A 17,378-nucleotide genomic window follows, 5' to 3' on the forward strand; every position below is an offset into this window, starting at 1 on the left:
GAATTATCAGACCGGGAATTAAAACAACTATTATTAATACAGGAAGGGCTCTGATGAAAAAATGTAACATGCAAGAACAGATGGGTTATCTAAGCAAAGTGATGGAAATTCTAAGAAAGAACCAGAAGGAAATACTAGAGATCAAAAACACTATAACAGATATGAAGAATGCCTTTGATGAGCTCATTAGCAGACTGAACACAGCTGAGGAAAGAATCTCTGAGCTTGAGGATATGTTAATAGAAGCCTCCAAAACTGAAAAGCAAAGACAAATAGTGTTAGGAATTAGTTGGACAGTTGGGTAGTCAGGGCCAGAGTCACCAACAAGAAAATATGGAGTCAGGACAGCTAAGATAGAACAGCACTACCATCCTGTGTGCAGCTTCGACAGGACCACACTGGCATTCTGTTTTGCAACCTTTGCAGAAATGACTTCTACAAAATGTCCTAAAATAAAACAATTAGCCACAGAGCATTTGTCACTATCACGAGCAAGGGGCGGTTAAGACAAAAGCCCCCAGATGTCAGCCCAAAAAGACTATCAGCACGTAGACATGAACCTAATAGGTAGAAAAATATGTGATCAAAGTCCTGATCGGCACGACTCAGCACGCCCTGGTTGCTTAAGATCATTCTGCAAAAGAGCTCATAAAAAACCCTAAACTTAGAAACTCCCAACAGCAACCCTCTCGGGTCCCCACCCTCTTCAAGAGCTTTGTACTCTTGCTCAATAAACTTTGCCTTGCTGCCCACCACTCTTCGTCTGTTCTATCTCTTCATTCTTAAAAGTGGCATGACCAAGAACCGCAGGTGCTAAAGGAATAGAAATCCTGTAATAAAAGGACCGACAAAATAAATAAATAAAACAGAATATCCAGGGACTGTGGGACAACTACAGAAGGTGTAATAGATGTGTAATGAGAACACCAGAGGGGGAAGAAAGAGAGAAACAAAAAAATATTTGAAGTAATAATGACTGGGAATTTCCCCCAAATTCATGTCACACACCAAATTCCAGGTCCAGGAAGCTCATAGAACACCAAGCAGGATACAGGACCACAAAACAAACAAGCAACAAAACACACCTAGGCATATCATATCCAAATGGCAGGAAATCAAAGTTCAAGAAAAGATCTGAAAGAAGCCAGAGGAAAAAAAACACCTAACTTATAAGGAGCCAGTATAAGAATTACATCTAACTTCTCCTCAGAAACATAAACAAAAGAGAGCAGACTTAAAGAGTTGAGAGAAGAAAAAAAGAACACCAGCCTAGAATTCTGTACCCCGTGAAATTCTTTCAAAAGTGGAGGGGTGCGTGGGTGGCTCAGTCGGTTAAGCATCTGCCTTTGGCTCAGGTCATGATCCCAGGGTCCTGGGATGGAGCCCCACATTGGGATCCGTGCTCAGCGAAGAGTCTGCTTCTTCCTCTCCCTCTGCCCCTCCCCCAATTTGTGCTTTCTCTCTCGTTCTCTCTCAAATAAATAAATAAAATCTTAAAAAAAAAAGTGAAGGAGAAATAATGACTTTTTCTGACAAAAATTAAGGGAATTTGTTGCCAGTGGAACTGCCTTGCGAGAAATGTTAAAAGAAGTTGTTCAGAGAGAAGGAAGATAATATAGGTCAGAAACTCAGATCTACATAAAGAAAGAGCATCAGAGAAGGAAAAAGTGAAGATAAATAAAAACTTTTATTTTTCATATTCTTAAATGATATAACAGGAAACACTTTGTTCAAAATAAAATAGAAACAATGTATTTAATTCTGTATGTATGTGTGTGTGTGTGTGTATGTATATATATACTTACCTATGCATATGGATAACGATAGCAATGATACAAGGAACAGAAGAAAGGAATCAAGAATTAGGATTATTTTGTTATTATTTAAGGTAGTTGCACTACCCATGAAGCAGTATAGTGTTATTTCTTGTTTTTTTTTTTAAGATTTTATTTATTTATTTGAGAGAGAGAATGAGAGAGAGTACTGAGGGGGGGGAGGTCAGAGGGAGAAGCAGACCCCCCGCCGAGCAGGGAGCCCGATGCGGGACTCGATCCCGGGACTCCAGGATCATGACCTGAGCCAAAGGCAGTCACCCAACCCACCGAGCCACAGTGTTATTTCAAAGCAGACTCAGATTAGTTGTAAGTATATATTGCAAACTCTAGGGCAACCACTAAAAAAAGTAATTGATAATGCTAAGAAAGGAAAGAAAATAGAATCATATAAAACATTCAGTTAAAACCACTAAAAGCAGAAAAAGTGGACAACAAGATAGGAAGACAGGAACAAGGACCAAGAGCAAAAAAACAGAAAACAGTAACAAATATGGCAGATATTAATCCAACTATATCAATAATCATTTTAAACATCAGTAGTCTCTATATGCCGGTTAAGACAGAGATTGTCAAAATGGATCAAAAAATAAGATCCAATTGTATGCTGTCTACAAGAATCCTACTTTAAATATAAAGGCACAGATAGATTAAAATAAAAGAATGAAGAAAGATTTACCATGCTAACACTCAAAAGAAAGCAGAAGTATGGGGCGCCCGGGTGGTTCAGGCATTAGGCGTCTGCCTTTGGCTCAGGTCATGATCCCAGGGTCCTGGGATTGAGCCCCGCATCGGGCTCCCCGCTCAGCAGGGAGTCTGCTTCTCCCTCTCCCACTCGCCCTGCTTGTGTTCCCTCTCTCGCTGTGTCTCTGTCAAATAAATAAATAAAATCTTTAAAAAAAAAAAAGAAAGAAAGCAGAAGTAGCTATATTAATTTCTGATAGACCAGACCTTAGGGCAAGAAAAGGCAGCATGGATAAAGAAGGGCATGACATGATGATAAAGGGGTCAATTTTTCAAGAAGATGTAACAACGCTTAATCTGTATGTTCCTAACAACAGAGCAAAATTATGTGGGGCAAGAACAGAGAGAACTGCAAGGAGAAATAGATGAATCCACTATCAAGTTGGTGACTTCAACAATCCTCTATGAGAAATGGACAGAACCAGCAGGCAGAAAATCACTGAGGACACAGATGAACTCAACACCACCATCAATCAACTGGCAGAAAATCACTGAGGACATAGTTGAACTCAACACCAGCATCAATCAACTGGATATGACTGACAATCTATAGACTACTTCATCCAACCACAGCAGAATCCACATTCTTCCCAAACTCACCTGCAACATTCAGCAAGATAGACCACAATCTGGACCATGAAACATACCTTAACAAACTTAAAAGAACAGAAGTCATACAACATCTGCTCTCAGACCACAGTGGAATTAAAACTAGAAATCAATAACAGATAGTTCTAAAATCCCAAAATACTCAGAGATTAAACGATGCACTTCTAAATAACACAGGGGATCAAAGAAGAAATCTCAAGAGAAATTTAAAAATATTTTAAATTAAATGAAAATGAACACAGAACTTAAGCACATTTGTGGGATGCAGCTAAAGCAGGGCTTAGAGGAAGATTTATAGCATTGAATGCATATATGAGAAAAGAAAAAAGATCAAGAAGCAATAATCTAAGTTTCCACCTTAGGAAACTAAAAAAAAAAGCAAATTAAATCCAAAGTAGGAGAAAAGAAAGAATAAAATTGGAGTAGAAATTAATGAAATTGGAAATAGAAAATGACATTTGAGCAAAGACTTGAGGCTGGTGAAGGAGCTGCCACACAAGACATCTCAGATAAGAGTGAGCCTGGTGTGCACGAGGAGCCTGCACCAGGAATGTGGCTTGAGTAAGAGTCAGCAAGGCAGAGAGCAGCATGAAAGGTGGATGCCTTATTAACCAAAAGCGGCAGTAGGGGCAGGGAAAGCACAGGCTATGTACCAAAAGGTCTCCTTTAGTTTTCTTTCTATGATATACTGAGCCCACATCAGGACCAAAAGCTATGCTTCCAAGTGCCTTTCCTTCTCTAACGTGACACAGGTGAATGCTCCCATCCCCACTGTTGGCAGAAGCTTTGGATGCCGAGAGGAGATTATCTGTAGTGAGCTCATCTGACATTCAGGGCACCGAATGTGAGCTGTCCCATGCTGGCTGTTCCTCACTTAGGAGTCTGGGTGGGAGCCACGAGTCAGGCCAGAAAGGACCCTGTCATCTGAGCAAGAGTCAAGAACTGAGCAGCCATCACATGGCAGACAGACAGCTTACGTTGTCATATCTGGGTAAGATGGAAGTTCGCCGTGTGCTAGGGATAACGCTCTTCACTGGTCCACCCAGGCTGAATTGACAAAATGAAGGCCAGGCACCATCGAAGGCAGATAATACGGGATTTGGATGCAGAAAGACCAAAAACGGTAAGAGTAACTGCGGTGCATTAAGCCTAGGGAACCACCTTGTCCAGGCTTCCCAGCCTCTCATTTGTCCCAGCAGCAGGGAGAATACCATCGCCACAGGTTCTCCTTACAGCAAGGGTTACCCAGAACAGCAATAAATTCAAGTACATTTATTAACCTGGAAAGACGTTCATGATTATATAAAGTGAAGAAAAGGTAACACAACCACATTAAATGTACACGTTGATTCTTAGGTACATTTGAACTTCACAAATATTAACTATGAAAAAATGTATTTATTAGGCTTTAGGAAATAGCATATACTTAACAAAAAGAGTTAAAGAATGCATACAAAAATTATAACAAGCCATCTGGTTAGTGGGATTACAGGTGATTTTTGTTTGTTTCCTATTTATTATCTTTTTTTCCTCTAATAATATGCATTGCTCAAATAACGAAATTATAAGTAAAAACCCCTTCATGTAAACAGCACTTCTAGCTCCTTCTCTACTCCCTCAAGACAGTGAATTGACACCTGTAACCTCGATAAGCTCGAACAGAGCTATTCGCAGTCTCCTCTTACAGACGGGAAAGTCCAACGCCCAAAGGAGTTAGGTCACTTTCCCCAAATCACACATCATGGTGTGTAGCCCAGCCAAGACCTGAGTCTGGGAGTCCTGAAGGTCCCTTCCAAACCACACACTTGCTTTGTGCCAACTTCTTAGCCCACGGACCCCAGGGAAGTGCGGTCTGAGCAGAGCTAGCCCCCCCCCCCGCCCTTACCTCGGCCAGCCGGGAGTGCTTGTGGACATTCTCGCCTTTTTGCACGCTGGGAGCCAGTTGCTGCAGGACACCCCTGCTGCTCGTCAGAGCTCTGGTCAGCCGAGCAAACTTCCCCCAGCCTGGAGCATGCAGAGGAGAGAAAAGACAGTTTCAACCCCGTCCTGAACGTCATGGACATTCACACCACCAGTTACACTGTCGGAAGCTCACACACCCATTGTCCTCCTGGGCTCCCGTGAGTCACTCTGCATTCCTCCCAACCCAGACCTGCTGCTCAGAAAAGCATCTAGACACACTCAAATTTGTGTAGCCATTTACTTTTCCCTGCACTTTCACTTTGTCCTAATCATAGCTTTGTGACATAGGTAGGGCAGGTTTCAGTACTGTTTTACAAATGGGGAAACTGAGGCACAGGTGCCTAGACAATTACAAAGAGTCCAGAACTTTCCACTCTGGCCCAAAGCTTTCCTGTCAGATAACACCAGGCAGTCAAGATATTTCTCTGACTTTGTGACTGGGCTCGGGCTGCTCCCAACCCCCACACAGTCTGATCTAGTAGAGACTGAGCTGGTTCCAGGGGTGGCAAGGACAAGCTAGTTAAATGGCCATCCCATGCATTATAATCTCCAAAGCCAGGGGAATAAGAAATGAATCTAACCCCTGGGTAGGTGGGGGGAAAGCATGGGCATATTTTAGTCTGCTCTGGGATGGGGGAAGGACCATCGGTGACAGGTTCCCCAAATAACAAGAATCCCAAAGAGCCCTAGTACTGAACTTGGATTTTTTTAAGGTCTCTTTCAGAGTTAGGCTCTCTTTCAGCTCAAAACAAAGCTGGAGTTGAATTCTACAGAGCTTTTCAAGAACAGAAAGTATATTTTTCAATGAGGTAAAACATAGCTGTGCATGCAAACATCAGCAAGGGCTCTGCAACCCACCCTCATCCAACCCACCCCTCCACTACCATCACTATACCACCACCACAACGCATACTCTGAGACAAATGATAAGAAGGAGGTGGCAGGACAGATGATCCTGCATGGCAGGGAGCTCAGGGTCCCGGTCCATAAGCTGATCTAGCACAAGGGGTGAAAAGAAAGATCCCTCGACCTCTGGGCATTTCCCCAGGCTCAGGCTAGCCTCCCGCTCTCTGGGCTAGCCCTGAAACCTTTCCAAGAATCTGGCTCTCAAAGGAGCTGGCTTTCCACGACCTGAGTGGAAGGCATGGGAAAATGAATGGGTGTTGGACGGGGAAATGGACACATAGTGTAAAATTCTCCATCACACCTCTACCAGGACGGCACACAATGTGCAATCCAGCAGTCGGCTAAAAAGTACTCACTGGATCCTTTCTCCATTCTCAGTAAGGACAACCACATCCCCCTTCCTTGACCATCACAACGGCTGCTGGTTTCAACAGGGGCAAGCCCCCACTAGGTTGCTTTAGCCCACACAGCCCTGTATCCTCCCTCAGCCAGAAAAGAGGATTCTGGGATGAGATGAAATTCCAGTTCCTCCAAGGATAAGTAAGTCCAGGGGTAGGAGAAAAGACAGACCTGGAGGCCCCTCCCCTAGGAAAGCATTGCCAAGACGCTTTGAGTAGAAGCTACAGAGGATGGCTATCAGGGGTCCTGACCCCAGTGGGGAGGCTGTGAGGCCAGGCTGGTCCTAACCTGCAGAGTCACAGATTCTCTTAGAGGAGCTGGTGCCGTACCCCAACGCACAAACGAGAATAAAGGACACTGGGGACCAAGACGGACAGTCAGTGTGGACACTGCCTAAGCATCCTCAAGTCCTGCGCCCCGATCTTTTCCCTGTCAGTGTAGAAATAACGAAAACTCTAGGGTGGCTTCTTCAAGGAGCAGCCACTAAATCATCCCCTTTCCATCATCCTAAAGGCAGATAGATAAAATGCTAGTATGGAGGGGCCGATGGCACCTGTGGCTTCTATCCACTGCCCGGATCCTTTCCTAAGAGTACCTTGCAAATATCGCACAGTAAGACATATGGAGAAGGGTCTGCAGTTGCAACAGCTTGCCAGAGCCCTCATCCCTGCACATTCTCAATCTTTGGCCTTTAAAAATCTCCTCTGAAGTGTTACATTCCTTTTGTGATCTGAATCTGGCTCAAGTTTACTATGTAGAAGTAAATACGTGGGTCTTTAAAAATGAATTTACTCCTTTAGTGTGAGATTATTTGGTGGGGTAAGAGACAAAACAAGAGGGATGACTCATCCTCACCTCTTAGGGAACAATGCAGAGAGAAAACTCTGAGCCTTACCATCTAATTCTTCTCTACCCATGTGCCAAAGCCTCCTAGCTCAAAGGGGAGAATAGGACAGAGAAAAATATCCTGCAGCCACTACCAATTATCCACAATAACAGAAAAGAAGTGAAATAAGTCAATCAGAGAAAGACAATTATCATATGATCTCACTCATATGTGGAATTTAAGAAACAAAACAGAGGATCACAGGGGAAGAGAGGAAAAAATAAAACAAGACCAAACCAGAGAGGGACACAAACCTTAAGAGACTCTTAATCATAGGAAACAAACTGAGGGCTGCTGGAGGGGCGGCGGTGGGGGGATGGGGTAACTGGGGGATGGACATTAGGAGGGGCACGTGATGTAATGAGCACTGGGTGTTATGTAAGACTGATGAGTCACTGACCTCTACCTCTGAAACTAGTAATACGCTGTATGTTAATTAATTGAATTTAAATTTAAAACACACACACAAAAGTAAGAGATTAGAAACAAATGAAACCCCTGGAACATCACAGATTCTCATTTCAGCCACGAATTCTCATCTACTCTCTCATTCCGACTTCAAATACACACACACACACACACACACACACACACACACACACACACACACACCCAGAGCTGCTACCAAACAGCAAATCTAGCTTGACTTACATTTCCTGGCCCACGCCATCTGTGGACACCTTTTGTCAGAGAGCAAGGGAAGCAGTCAAAAGATGAACAGAAAAGAGAAGATGAGGCGGTCAGGGGCCCGGATCATTCATAACAAGGAGCTTGAGAACTGATACACCGAAGGAAAAAGGGGCCTCAGGGCAGCCCAATCACCGGCGGAGGGGGAGTTACTTTGTGTCCGATGCTGAAATAGTCCGCAGAGGACTATCCCATGTGTTTACCACTTTGTGGGTTGTCTGTGGGAAAATGTGAGGCACCAGCTGTCTCCTCCTATCCCACTACTGGATGCACTTAGCCCAGTCCCAAGCCCCAGAGTTAGGCACTGCGTGATCAAGGAACACAATGTCATTTTAAAGACAATTTGAGCACAACTGACTAAAACAAAGGATGGATCTGATGGTGGGAAACATCTCGTGCTGCTATGCCAAAGAGCAATTATCCGGGGATTTCTGGGGTTTTGCTTAATCCACCCTCCCCTTCCCGCTCAAAAGTGAATTCTAAACAAGCCTGGGTCAGCAAGGCTCTTAAGACTCCTACTGCTGACTGAGGTGCGGTCCTGAAAACCCAGCTGGAATCTGCCAGAAGCTCCCAATGTGAGAGCACATCCAAGAAGAAAGGTCAAGTCAGGAAAACAATCCAGCCGCATGGCAACGTATCTTCCTAGATTGGACCCTTGCAGCCAGAGCTGCAGTTTATAGACTTAAAACTAGCAAGGCCTGGACTACTATCATGTTCTTCCATCACAAACAGACTAATATAAAATTTGACCTTGTCCTGAGAGGGAGACAAACCGTAAGAGACTCTTAATCTCAGGAAACAAACTGAGGGTTGCTGGAGTGGAGGGGGTGGGAGGGATGGGGGGGCTGAGTGATGGATGCTGAGGAGGGTATGTGCTGTGGGGAGCGCTGTGAATTGTGTAAGACTGATGAATCACAGACCTGTACCCCTGAAACAAATAATACAGTATATGTTAATAAAAAAATAAAAAATAAATTTGACTTTGTCCTAAATAGAGTACCAACTCAAAGGAGGCCAGGGGCATAGTGACATAACAAGAGGGAGGGTCCAAACATATCTGTGTGGCATTGGAAATGGACAGGCTTATGACGTCATGTCGTGGAGAAGGCATTAAGGGTGATCACTAGCAGCGTTCCTACAGGGAGCACTGAAGTGTGCACGTGTGCATGTGAGTGTGCGTGTGTGTGTGTGTGTGTGTGTGTGTGTACACACCAAAACTCTCATCAGTGAGGAAATGCATCACCAAGTCAGGTTAATTGAAGTAGAGCATTCTTTTTCCTGGAAAATAAACGGAGGCAAATCTCACTGCATCACTTTGATCTCCTCTTTTGCATTTCATAAGAGCCAAATGCAGAGAGCCAGGTGGCGTGTGAGGAGCGCTCCCTGTTGAGTATGCCTTTCCTACTAAACAATACTTGCATGTCACCCAAAAATGTTCCAGCAGTGGCGAGAGGCAAACAGTCTGACTCAACCAACATTCTGACTCTATATTTTGAAGACAAAACTTACAAATGTCAAAATATCTGACTGCCTTTAGTATTTTATGAGTCTATTCAGTTAAAAACGCAAATGGCCTTTCTAGAGGGTAGCAGGATGACACTTAATCATGAGTGAGTTTATCACCGTGGAATCACTATTTGCCCTGAGAAATCCTCAAGTCAGAAACCAGAAATCAGGGAATCACAAACCTGCAGGAGAAAGAGGAGACTGCAGGAGTCTGAGGCGCTAGTTGAGAAACTTTACATCTGCTGCTGTCTTGAAACCAAAAGGCAGGCTGTAATTGATTTACTGGGTTATCAGATAGTTTAAAAAAAAAAATACGATGCACTGGTATATACACAGCATTGTGCTCTGAACTTTATAAATGTGAGCCTCCAAATATGCTAGCGGACACAGCCCGGGAGAGCATCCACATAATGCTTTATATTTCCTCCTATAAGGCACATGTAACAATCACAATTTTGTCACATCAAGAATTATACTCCCCAATTTGACTTCTCCCTGGACTCCACTCACATCTCTCTGCTGCATCTCAGGAAACGGCAAGGAGCAGAGTTCTCAGAGAGAGAGATGGAAAATCAACCACAGAGCCAAGAAGCACTGCAACTAAGAAGAGCTATGGCCTCTTGGTTACCTGGCATGCATGCTACGGAAGAGGACGCATGACACCCCCGAACCCCAAACCTCTGGGGATAACATGCCATCTTTTGTGCATCTGATTAGCTTGACCTCTTCAAGAGGACTCTTGTTCTAGAAATCCTGAGCCCTCTCCTTCCTTGGCCCCCAATGTTATTCAAAAACTACATGCACAAGATATAGCTTAAGCACCATAATCTGTGGTCACGAGCTGATTAAATGACCCATATGGAAATGTTACTTAAGACCCTGGCCTCATTAATACCGCGTTTCCAACAAACTCACCAGCCACAGACTTAATCAACCACAGAGGTAGAGATGTGTTAAAATCTACTTCAACAATCTTGAAATGCAAGAACTCAGTCAAATCCAACAAAGTTTACATACAAATAAGATGCATGTGGCCACGGACTGCCTCATTTGGGTGACTGACATCCGTCATGGGGACACTGGAAAAGACTCCGCTGATACCAGAGGGGCCAACTCCCTTCTTCTAGTCTAATCGTTACTGGAAAGGGTTACTCTAAAAAGGTATAAAATGGATTCAAATGCTTTCCTAAATAAAGCTTTTTTCCCTCCCCTTCTCCCCCTTAATACATTCCAGAATGATACAATGCTTTACCCAACACAAATTAAAGTTTAAATCTTGATCTTTGTGCAGAGATTGCCTTGGCAACCTCAAATTCTCTGGAATGGGAGTCACACCACAGGATAAAGAAAACTGCATAAATGTGTTAGTACAAATCAGAGTTACAAACCTTTACATGAATCATCCTCAATCGGTTGTTTGAAAGCTGTTATGTCACTGAAAGTGCAAAGAAATAAAACCACTTTATCCTGTTCATTTCGAATTGGAGCAATTTTCACAAAGAACCACACAGGTGTCCCTGAAAGAAATATCAAAAGGTTGGTCAGAAATTTGCATTCTCATGTGAGGGGTGCTGAAATAAAAACTTGGGAATGAACAGGTACAAATATTAATTCATTTTTAAATGGTTTCATTCCTTTGGGTGCTGGGATATCATACCATGAATTCCTCTTCTTGCTGGGATAAAAAACTTTCACAGTGACTATTTGGCAGGGATTTTCTTCGGTTCAAATATTTGGTAAGTGTAGATCTCTTAACCCTTGCAAAATGATTAGAAAATGGGTTGAAAATCCCTCCTGATCTCATGGAAGTCACTAAGGTACAGAAACCTAAATACTCACCTTAGTGACCATGCAGTAGACAAGTAAAGATTAGGGACCAGGATGGGCATTGCCAACCATGGCCAGCAGACCACTGCAAACTCAAAATTTCCATTGCTAAAGGCCCCCAGTGTCAAAATCCAGTTTGGGCATCCATCAATTTGACTCACATGCTCAATCAACCATGGGCCAAAAGCTCTATTTCTAAGTCTCTCTCCCCAGATTAAAAACCCAAATGTCCAAAGCAATGGGGCAGACGACAATGTGCTGAAAAAGGAAGAGAACCATCGCGATCATTGTCCCAGCAAAGCCTCCCTCAAAAAGGAAGGTTTCCAGGGGGCTTTGGGCTGTGTTTCCATTAGTGCCTTAGGAAGCTCAACCGCTGTGTTTCAACTTCCAATCCTTATTCCTGAGCGAAAACAGGGGATAAACGTGCTCTTCCAAAGCACTGCTCTAATTCACACAAGGAGAAAGGTGGGCAGGACTCATCTAACTTTTCAGAGGGCACCCACTCAGGTATCTATGGCTAAATATCTGTACAAAGTCAGTGTCTGCCTTCCAAAAAAGATTTAGGGAAAACAAGTGTTTTCTACCTATAGAGGACATCCTAACAAGCCACACCAATCAACTCTGTGATGCCAAATTAAATGAGACACAAAGAAATGGTAAGTTCTTCCCTATCTAGTTCTCACATCCCAGGTCCTTAAACAGCACCGGGGATATAAGGACTTAACTATTTGCTGAATTTTGCAGAACTGGGATAATACTTTACATGCTATTTTATTTTATTTTATTTTTAAAGATTTTATTTATTTATTTGAAAGTGAGAGAGAGAGAGAGAGAGAGCGCGCGCACAAGCAGGGGGAGTGGGAGAGGGAGAAGCAGGCTTCCCGCCGAGCAGGGAGCCCGATGTGGGGCTTGACCCCAGGACCCCGGGACCATGACCTGAGCCGAAGACAGACGCTTCACCGACTGAGCCACCCAGGTGCCCCTTACATGCTATTTTATAACCATTTTCAAGTTAAAATACAGTAAGTAGTTCTCCATGTTAAGAATTAGAGAAGCTTCCTGAGGCACCTGGGTGGCTCAGTCGGTGAAGCATCTGCCTTCGGCTCAGGTCATGATCCCAGAGCCCTGGGATCAAGCCCCGAGTCAGGATCCCTGCTCAGCAGAGAAACTGCTTCTCCCTTTCTCTCTCTCTGCCACTCCCCCTGTTTGTGCGCGCTCTCTCTCTCTTTCTCTGTGCCAAATAAATAAATAAAATCTTAAAAAAAAAAGAATTAGAGAAGCCTCCTATATACCAGGCACTGTGTTCAGCATTTTACATGTATTATTTTATCTTAAGATAGCAAGCAAACAACTCACTGAATCTTGGGAGATGTAAATAAATCCCCAAGTGGTACCTCTAGGTCTCTCTGCAGGGAATCACAGCACACTCCATACTGTACTACAACATGGACAGACAGACATCTCTGATTGACTTTAGGATTAACCAATCCAATTTAACAATAACCAGCTTACATATCTGGCTATACCACTTATTCATATGGAAGCATAAATAACCATAAAATATACAGTCAAGCAGGCAGCAAATAGATCAGATGGGAATATACTCTGCTTAAATTTTCATTATCTATACATTCATCCATAGTTAACTTTAATCCTCTGCCGATTTTCCTGTTCCATAATTTTCAGCTGCCTGTTTCTGGGTGCTCTTAGAAGACTAAGAGCTAAACAGGTTATAATGTCACTTGAAGAAAAACATGTTTTTGAAAGAAAAACCCACCATACAAAAATCACACATAGCATTCTAAAATCAAGAAGAATATGGCCTTTGAATCACCTACTGTTTTTGAAAGGTCTGTGTTACCACTCCTCCCAGTTCCCTGCTCAGAACCTGTGGGATTTTAAACCATTTTCAATTAAGCAACAGAAAACTCAAAATAAAGCGTCACACCAATTGAGCCTACGTACACACAGCCTTCCCTTAGATCCTAGCTGGTGAGACAAAAAGCAAACAAATCAAAAAACCATTTTCTTTCTGCTGTTAAAAAAAAAAAAAGTTACTTAAGCAATTTTTTTTCAGATCGTAAACCAGAAAACACTGCTAATTTATCAAACCAGTAAGGAATGAGAGGAGAGGCCCCCCACTCATGAGGTCTAACCCCAAGAGCCCCTGGAACCATAACCTCCCGAGCTGCCACCTCTCAGCCATCCACTGCACTCTATCAGCTGGGCCCCATGCCTGTGAACTTTCCCAGTTGGGACTGTGCCATCTAATCTTGATATTCCATTTATGACTCCTGGGATTGATGACATTACCCCACACCTCCCAGATCACGAGAGCCTACTGGTGGGAGGCCTTTTTCATTTTACTACAGTTTAAGCTCATCTTGAATCCCCCCCCCCCCAATTTCTACAGGTCAATCTGTTTAAAGCTGTGTGCTTCTCTCCACCAAACTGAGCCCAGTGCTTCCTCTAGAAACGTTCCCTGATTAAACACATGCTATTCCGATAGTTTCTTTTCGGGAAATACATATGAATCTTATGCCAAAAATCCATACAGTCAGGATGCATGGCCTTAGAGCACATCTCCAGCTGATCAGTTGGGCTTATTGAGGGAGGGAACCTCATACTCCCTGATCTGGTGTTTCCGCATGGAGAAACAGATCTCCAAGGAACTCTTGGGTCTTTTCCCTGGGTTGGTAATTCAGGGGTTAAGAATTGGACATGTGTAGCTCAACCACTTCTCTTCATCTGCTTTCTTAGAGATGAATCCGCACACCCGCACCCTGCTCTGCTTCGCCATTCTATAAGTGTTAGGGGAGAAGACAAAAGGGCAGGGGAATGAGTGACAGGCGGCGAAGCCTGCGGTTCTCCAGGGCCACCTGTGTTGGGTGGGGAAGTCCGTCTGATTCTAGGATTCACTTTTAGAAACTTACTTGCACTTTTAGAAAGTTACTTGCCCAGAGACATAAAGTACATTCTCTAGGGTCAGCTTTGCTGGTCATGAAGGGGAAATTTTAACCTCCATTTGTCTGAAGACTGAATCTCTCTCAATTGCTTCTGATCACAGGCAAGGAAAGAAAGTGCTAAGTGATGTTTCCCTTCCAACCTTAACAGTGGCGGGCTCTTTCCTTAAATAGACCACAATGCACTCTGGGGCAAGAGATCTGAGGTTTCTCTGTCTCATCACCCTGCACCCCTGTGTAGTGCAATGTTATACATAGGGTCACATGAGGCTATTACATCACTCAACTCCAGAAGGCGCCATCCTGGAATTGGGAAACTCAACACCCTTGGTGGGGCAGCTACTCTAGGGATACCTGCTGAGTTCCAAAGAAATAAATTCTACTTCCAGTGTCTTCAGAGTCACTCAGACCCGTCTCTCTCCCAAAGTAGCATTCCTTACACATACTCTAGGAAAGCAAGCAGAATGGGCTTAAATTTTCATTTCTGCAATTCTTTCAAAGGAGAACATGAATCCCACCTAGGTGGCACAGACTAGTAATTTCAACCTTTTACTCTTAAGAGCAAAGCATTTTTAACTAGTGAAATATTACTCAAAGTCTCAATATATAAAACAGGTGCTTCAGGTGAACACAGGCTGCCCAGCGCCTGGAGCCGCACTCTTCCACGTCTCTCGATGCCCCCAAGGATAGTCAGGAGCCCTTTGGCTCCATTCAGATATAGACCTGCCCAGAGGCAGAGGCCGGGGCGGGTGGCCTCCAGGGATCTCCCCGAGAGAGCCCAGATTCTGGATTACAATTCATTCCAACAAGATAACAAGAGAGGCATTGCAAGCAGATATTCACACATACAGACAAAAATCAGGAAGACGGGGTTAAAATTCTGCCTCTGCACCCAAGTGCCTACAGTGGGCAAATTGAGAAAAGCAAGTATTTGATGTCCTGTTTCTGCAAAAAGGACAAAGGGTGAATGATAAATAAAGGAAGATCAATGCACAAATCCAGGAAAAACATAGCAAAGGCAGGTGCTGCTGGGAGAGCGGGTCTTTCCTGGCTGAGGGTGCAGTGGAGGGGCAGCCCCGGGTCAAGCTCCTCCTCCTGCTCACTCTGTGATCTGTGATTCTCATCCCTTACTAGCTGCCTCGGGTCATGTAGTAATGAACCTGACAACTTGACGTGGCCATCGGGTGTCACAACCCCAGCAGTCAGATAACAAAAAAAGCAAGGCTCGGGTATACAAGAGATTTTTTTTGGCCTCCGTTAGGCTTCTTCCTACCCTGGGCCTCTTCCCCGGTACTCTCCGTACCCAGGTAGCCAGGTATCCAAGCCATATGCAACAGCAATGGAATTGACCTCCACATCACTGGCTCATGGGAATGGCTGCAACGTGTTGGGCCATTCAGATGACAGGTCCAGAAACTAGACTAGGGAATGGCAGCCTCCCTTAGGAAACAGACCGGTTGGTCTCAGGGCACCTTCACTGAGACAAATGACAAGTCCAGAGAGTCCGAGAGAGCACCAGTGAGAAGCAGTGGCCACTGGCCATTAGAACATCTGACTGGGAACCCCAAGTCCCGGGTTTGAGCCCTATCTCTTAGTTTACCATAAGCCTTGGCCATGTCACCTCTACCTCTTAGAATCAGCTTCCTCATTCTTAATCTCAGGAAACAAACTGAGGGTTGCTGGAGTGGTGGGGGGTGGGAGGGATGGGGTGGCTAGGTGATAGACATTGGGGAGGGTATATGCTATGGTGAGCACTGTGAATTGTACAAGACTGATGAATCATGGATCTGTACTTCTGAAACAAATAATGCAATATATGTTAAGAAAAAAAAAGAAGAAGATAGCAGGAGGGGAAGAATGAAGGGGAGTAAGTCGGAGGGGGAGACAAACCATTAGAGACGATGGACTCTGAGAAACAAACTGAGGGTTCTAGAGGGGAGGGGGGTGGGGGGATGGGTTAGCCTGGTGGTGGGGATTAAAGAGGGCACGTTCTGCGTGGAGCACTGGGTGTTGTGCACAAGCAATGAATCATGGAACACTACATCAAAAACTAATGATGTAATGTATGGTGATTAACATAACAATAAAAAATTATTAAAATAAAAGAATCGGCTTCCTCATTTGCAAAATGGGGATAATAAACCTACTTTAGATTCAGTAAAAATATATAGGTGTCTGATACATTCCTCCCTTCCTTTTAAATTCCTCCCCTGTAAGATTGAAATGTTCGATCTTACCTCAGAGGGGTATTTGGACGACTTAAAAGAGAATGTATTTCAAGGTGTTAAATGAAACTCCAGAGCTGCTTCTACCGGTTCTGAGGAAGAGCACCAGTCTCAGACATGGGGGGGAAGCTAGAAAAATCAATGCCTAAGCTTCAACTTAATTAAAATGTGATGGAAGACCAAAACAAAACACAAAACCTAAATAAATGGAGCTACGTTGTTTGTAGATGAGAAGATTCAATTTTGTAACATGTCAAACCACTCCATTTAATATATAAATTTAATGCAATTTAAATCAGAATCTCAATTGTTCTTTTTTGTTTGTTTTTCTCAGTTTGATGAATTGAAATTCAATTCAAGTAGAAAAATACAGGTAGAAGAATAGACAAGAAATCTTTGAAATTTTTTGAAAGATAAATAATAACAAGGACTATCTCCCACAGTTAACCCTTGAACAAAACACCTTTGAGTGGTGCACGTCCACTTATACAGAGGTTTTTTTTTTCTTTTTAGAAAGAGAATTTTATTTGGAATGAAAATTCAGAGCCTGTCCCTCTCACTTCCTCCAGGGAACACGGATTTTTTTCAAAAAATACAGTACTGTAAATGTATTTTCTCTTCCTTATGATTTTCCTTGTAACATTTTCTTTTCTCTAGCTTTCTTTAAGAATGCAGTGTATAATACATATAACATCCAAAATATGTGCTAACTATTTATGTTATTGGTAAGGCTTCCAGTCAACGGTAGGCTATGAGTCGTTACGTTTTGGGGGAGTCAAAAGTTATACCTAGACTTTCAGCTGCAAGGGTGGGGGGCTGACACCCTTAACCT

The 17,378-nt window shown here is 43.5% G+C and overlaps 1 protein-coding gene across 6 annotated transcripts in view; it reads right to left on the reverse strand.

The window, feature by feature from the left end:
* The window catches only part of KCNH1 (potassium voltage-gated channel subfamily H member 1), a 360,906-nt gene that overhangs the window by 306,400 nt on the left and 37,128 nt on the right, over positions 1 to 17,378 (reverse strand). For all 6 annotated transcript variants that reach the window (XM_035722493.1, XM_035722490.1, XM_035722489.1 and 3 more), the window contains exons 4-5: positions 10,920 to 11,048; positions 5,071 to 5,189 (exon numbers count right to left, since the gene is read on the reverse strand). In XM_035722493.1, coding sequence (XP_035578386.1) covers positions 5,071 to 5,189; positions 10,920 to 11,048 — 248 coding nt within the window. The remainder of the gene's footprint in view (positions 1 to 5,070; positions 5,190 to 10,919; positions 11,049 to 17,378) is intronic.

The sequence above is a fragment of the Zalophus californianus genome, chromosome 10 (assembly GCF_009762305.2).
Source record: "Zalophus californianus isolate mZalCal1 chromosome 10, mZalCal1.pri.v2, whole genome shotgun sequence".
NCBI classification, from domain to species: domain Eukaryota; kingdom Metazoa; phylum Chordata; class Mammalia; order Carnivora; family Otariidae; genus Zalophus; species Zalophus californianus.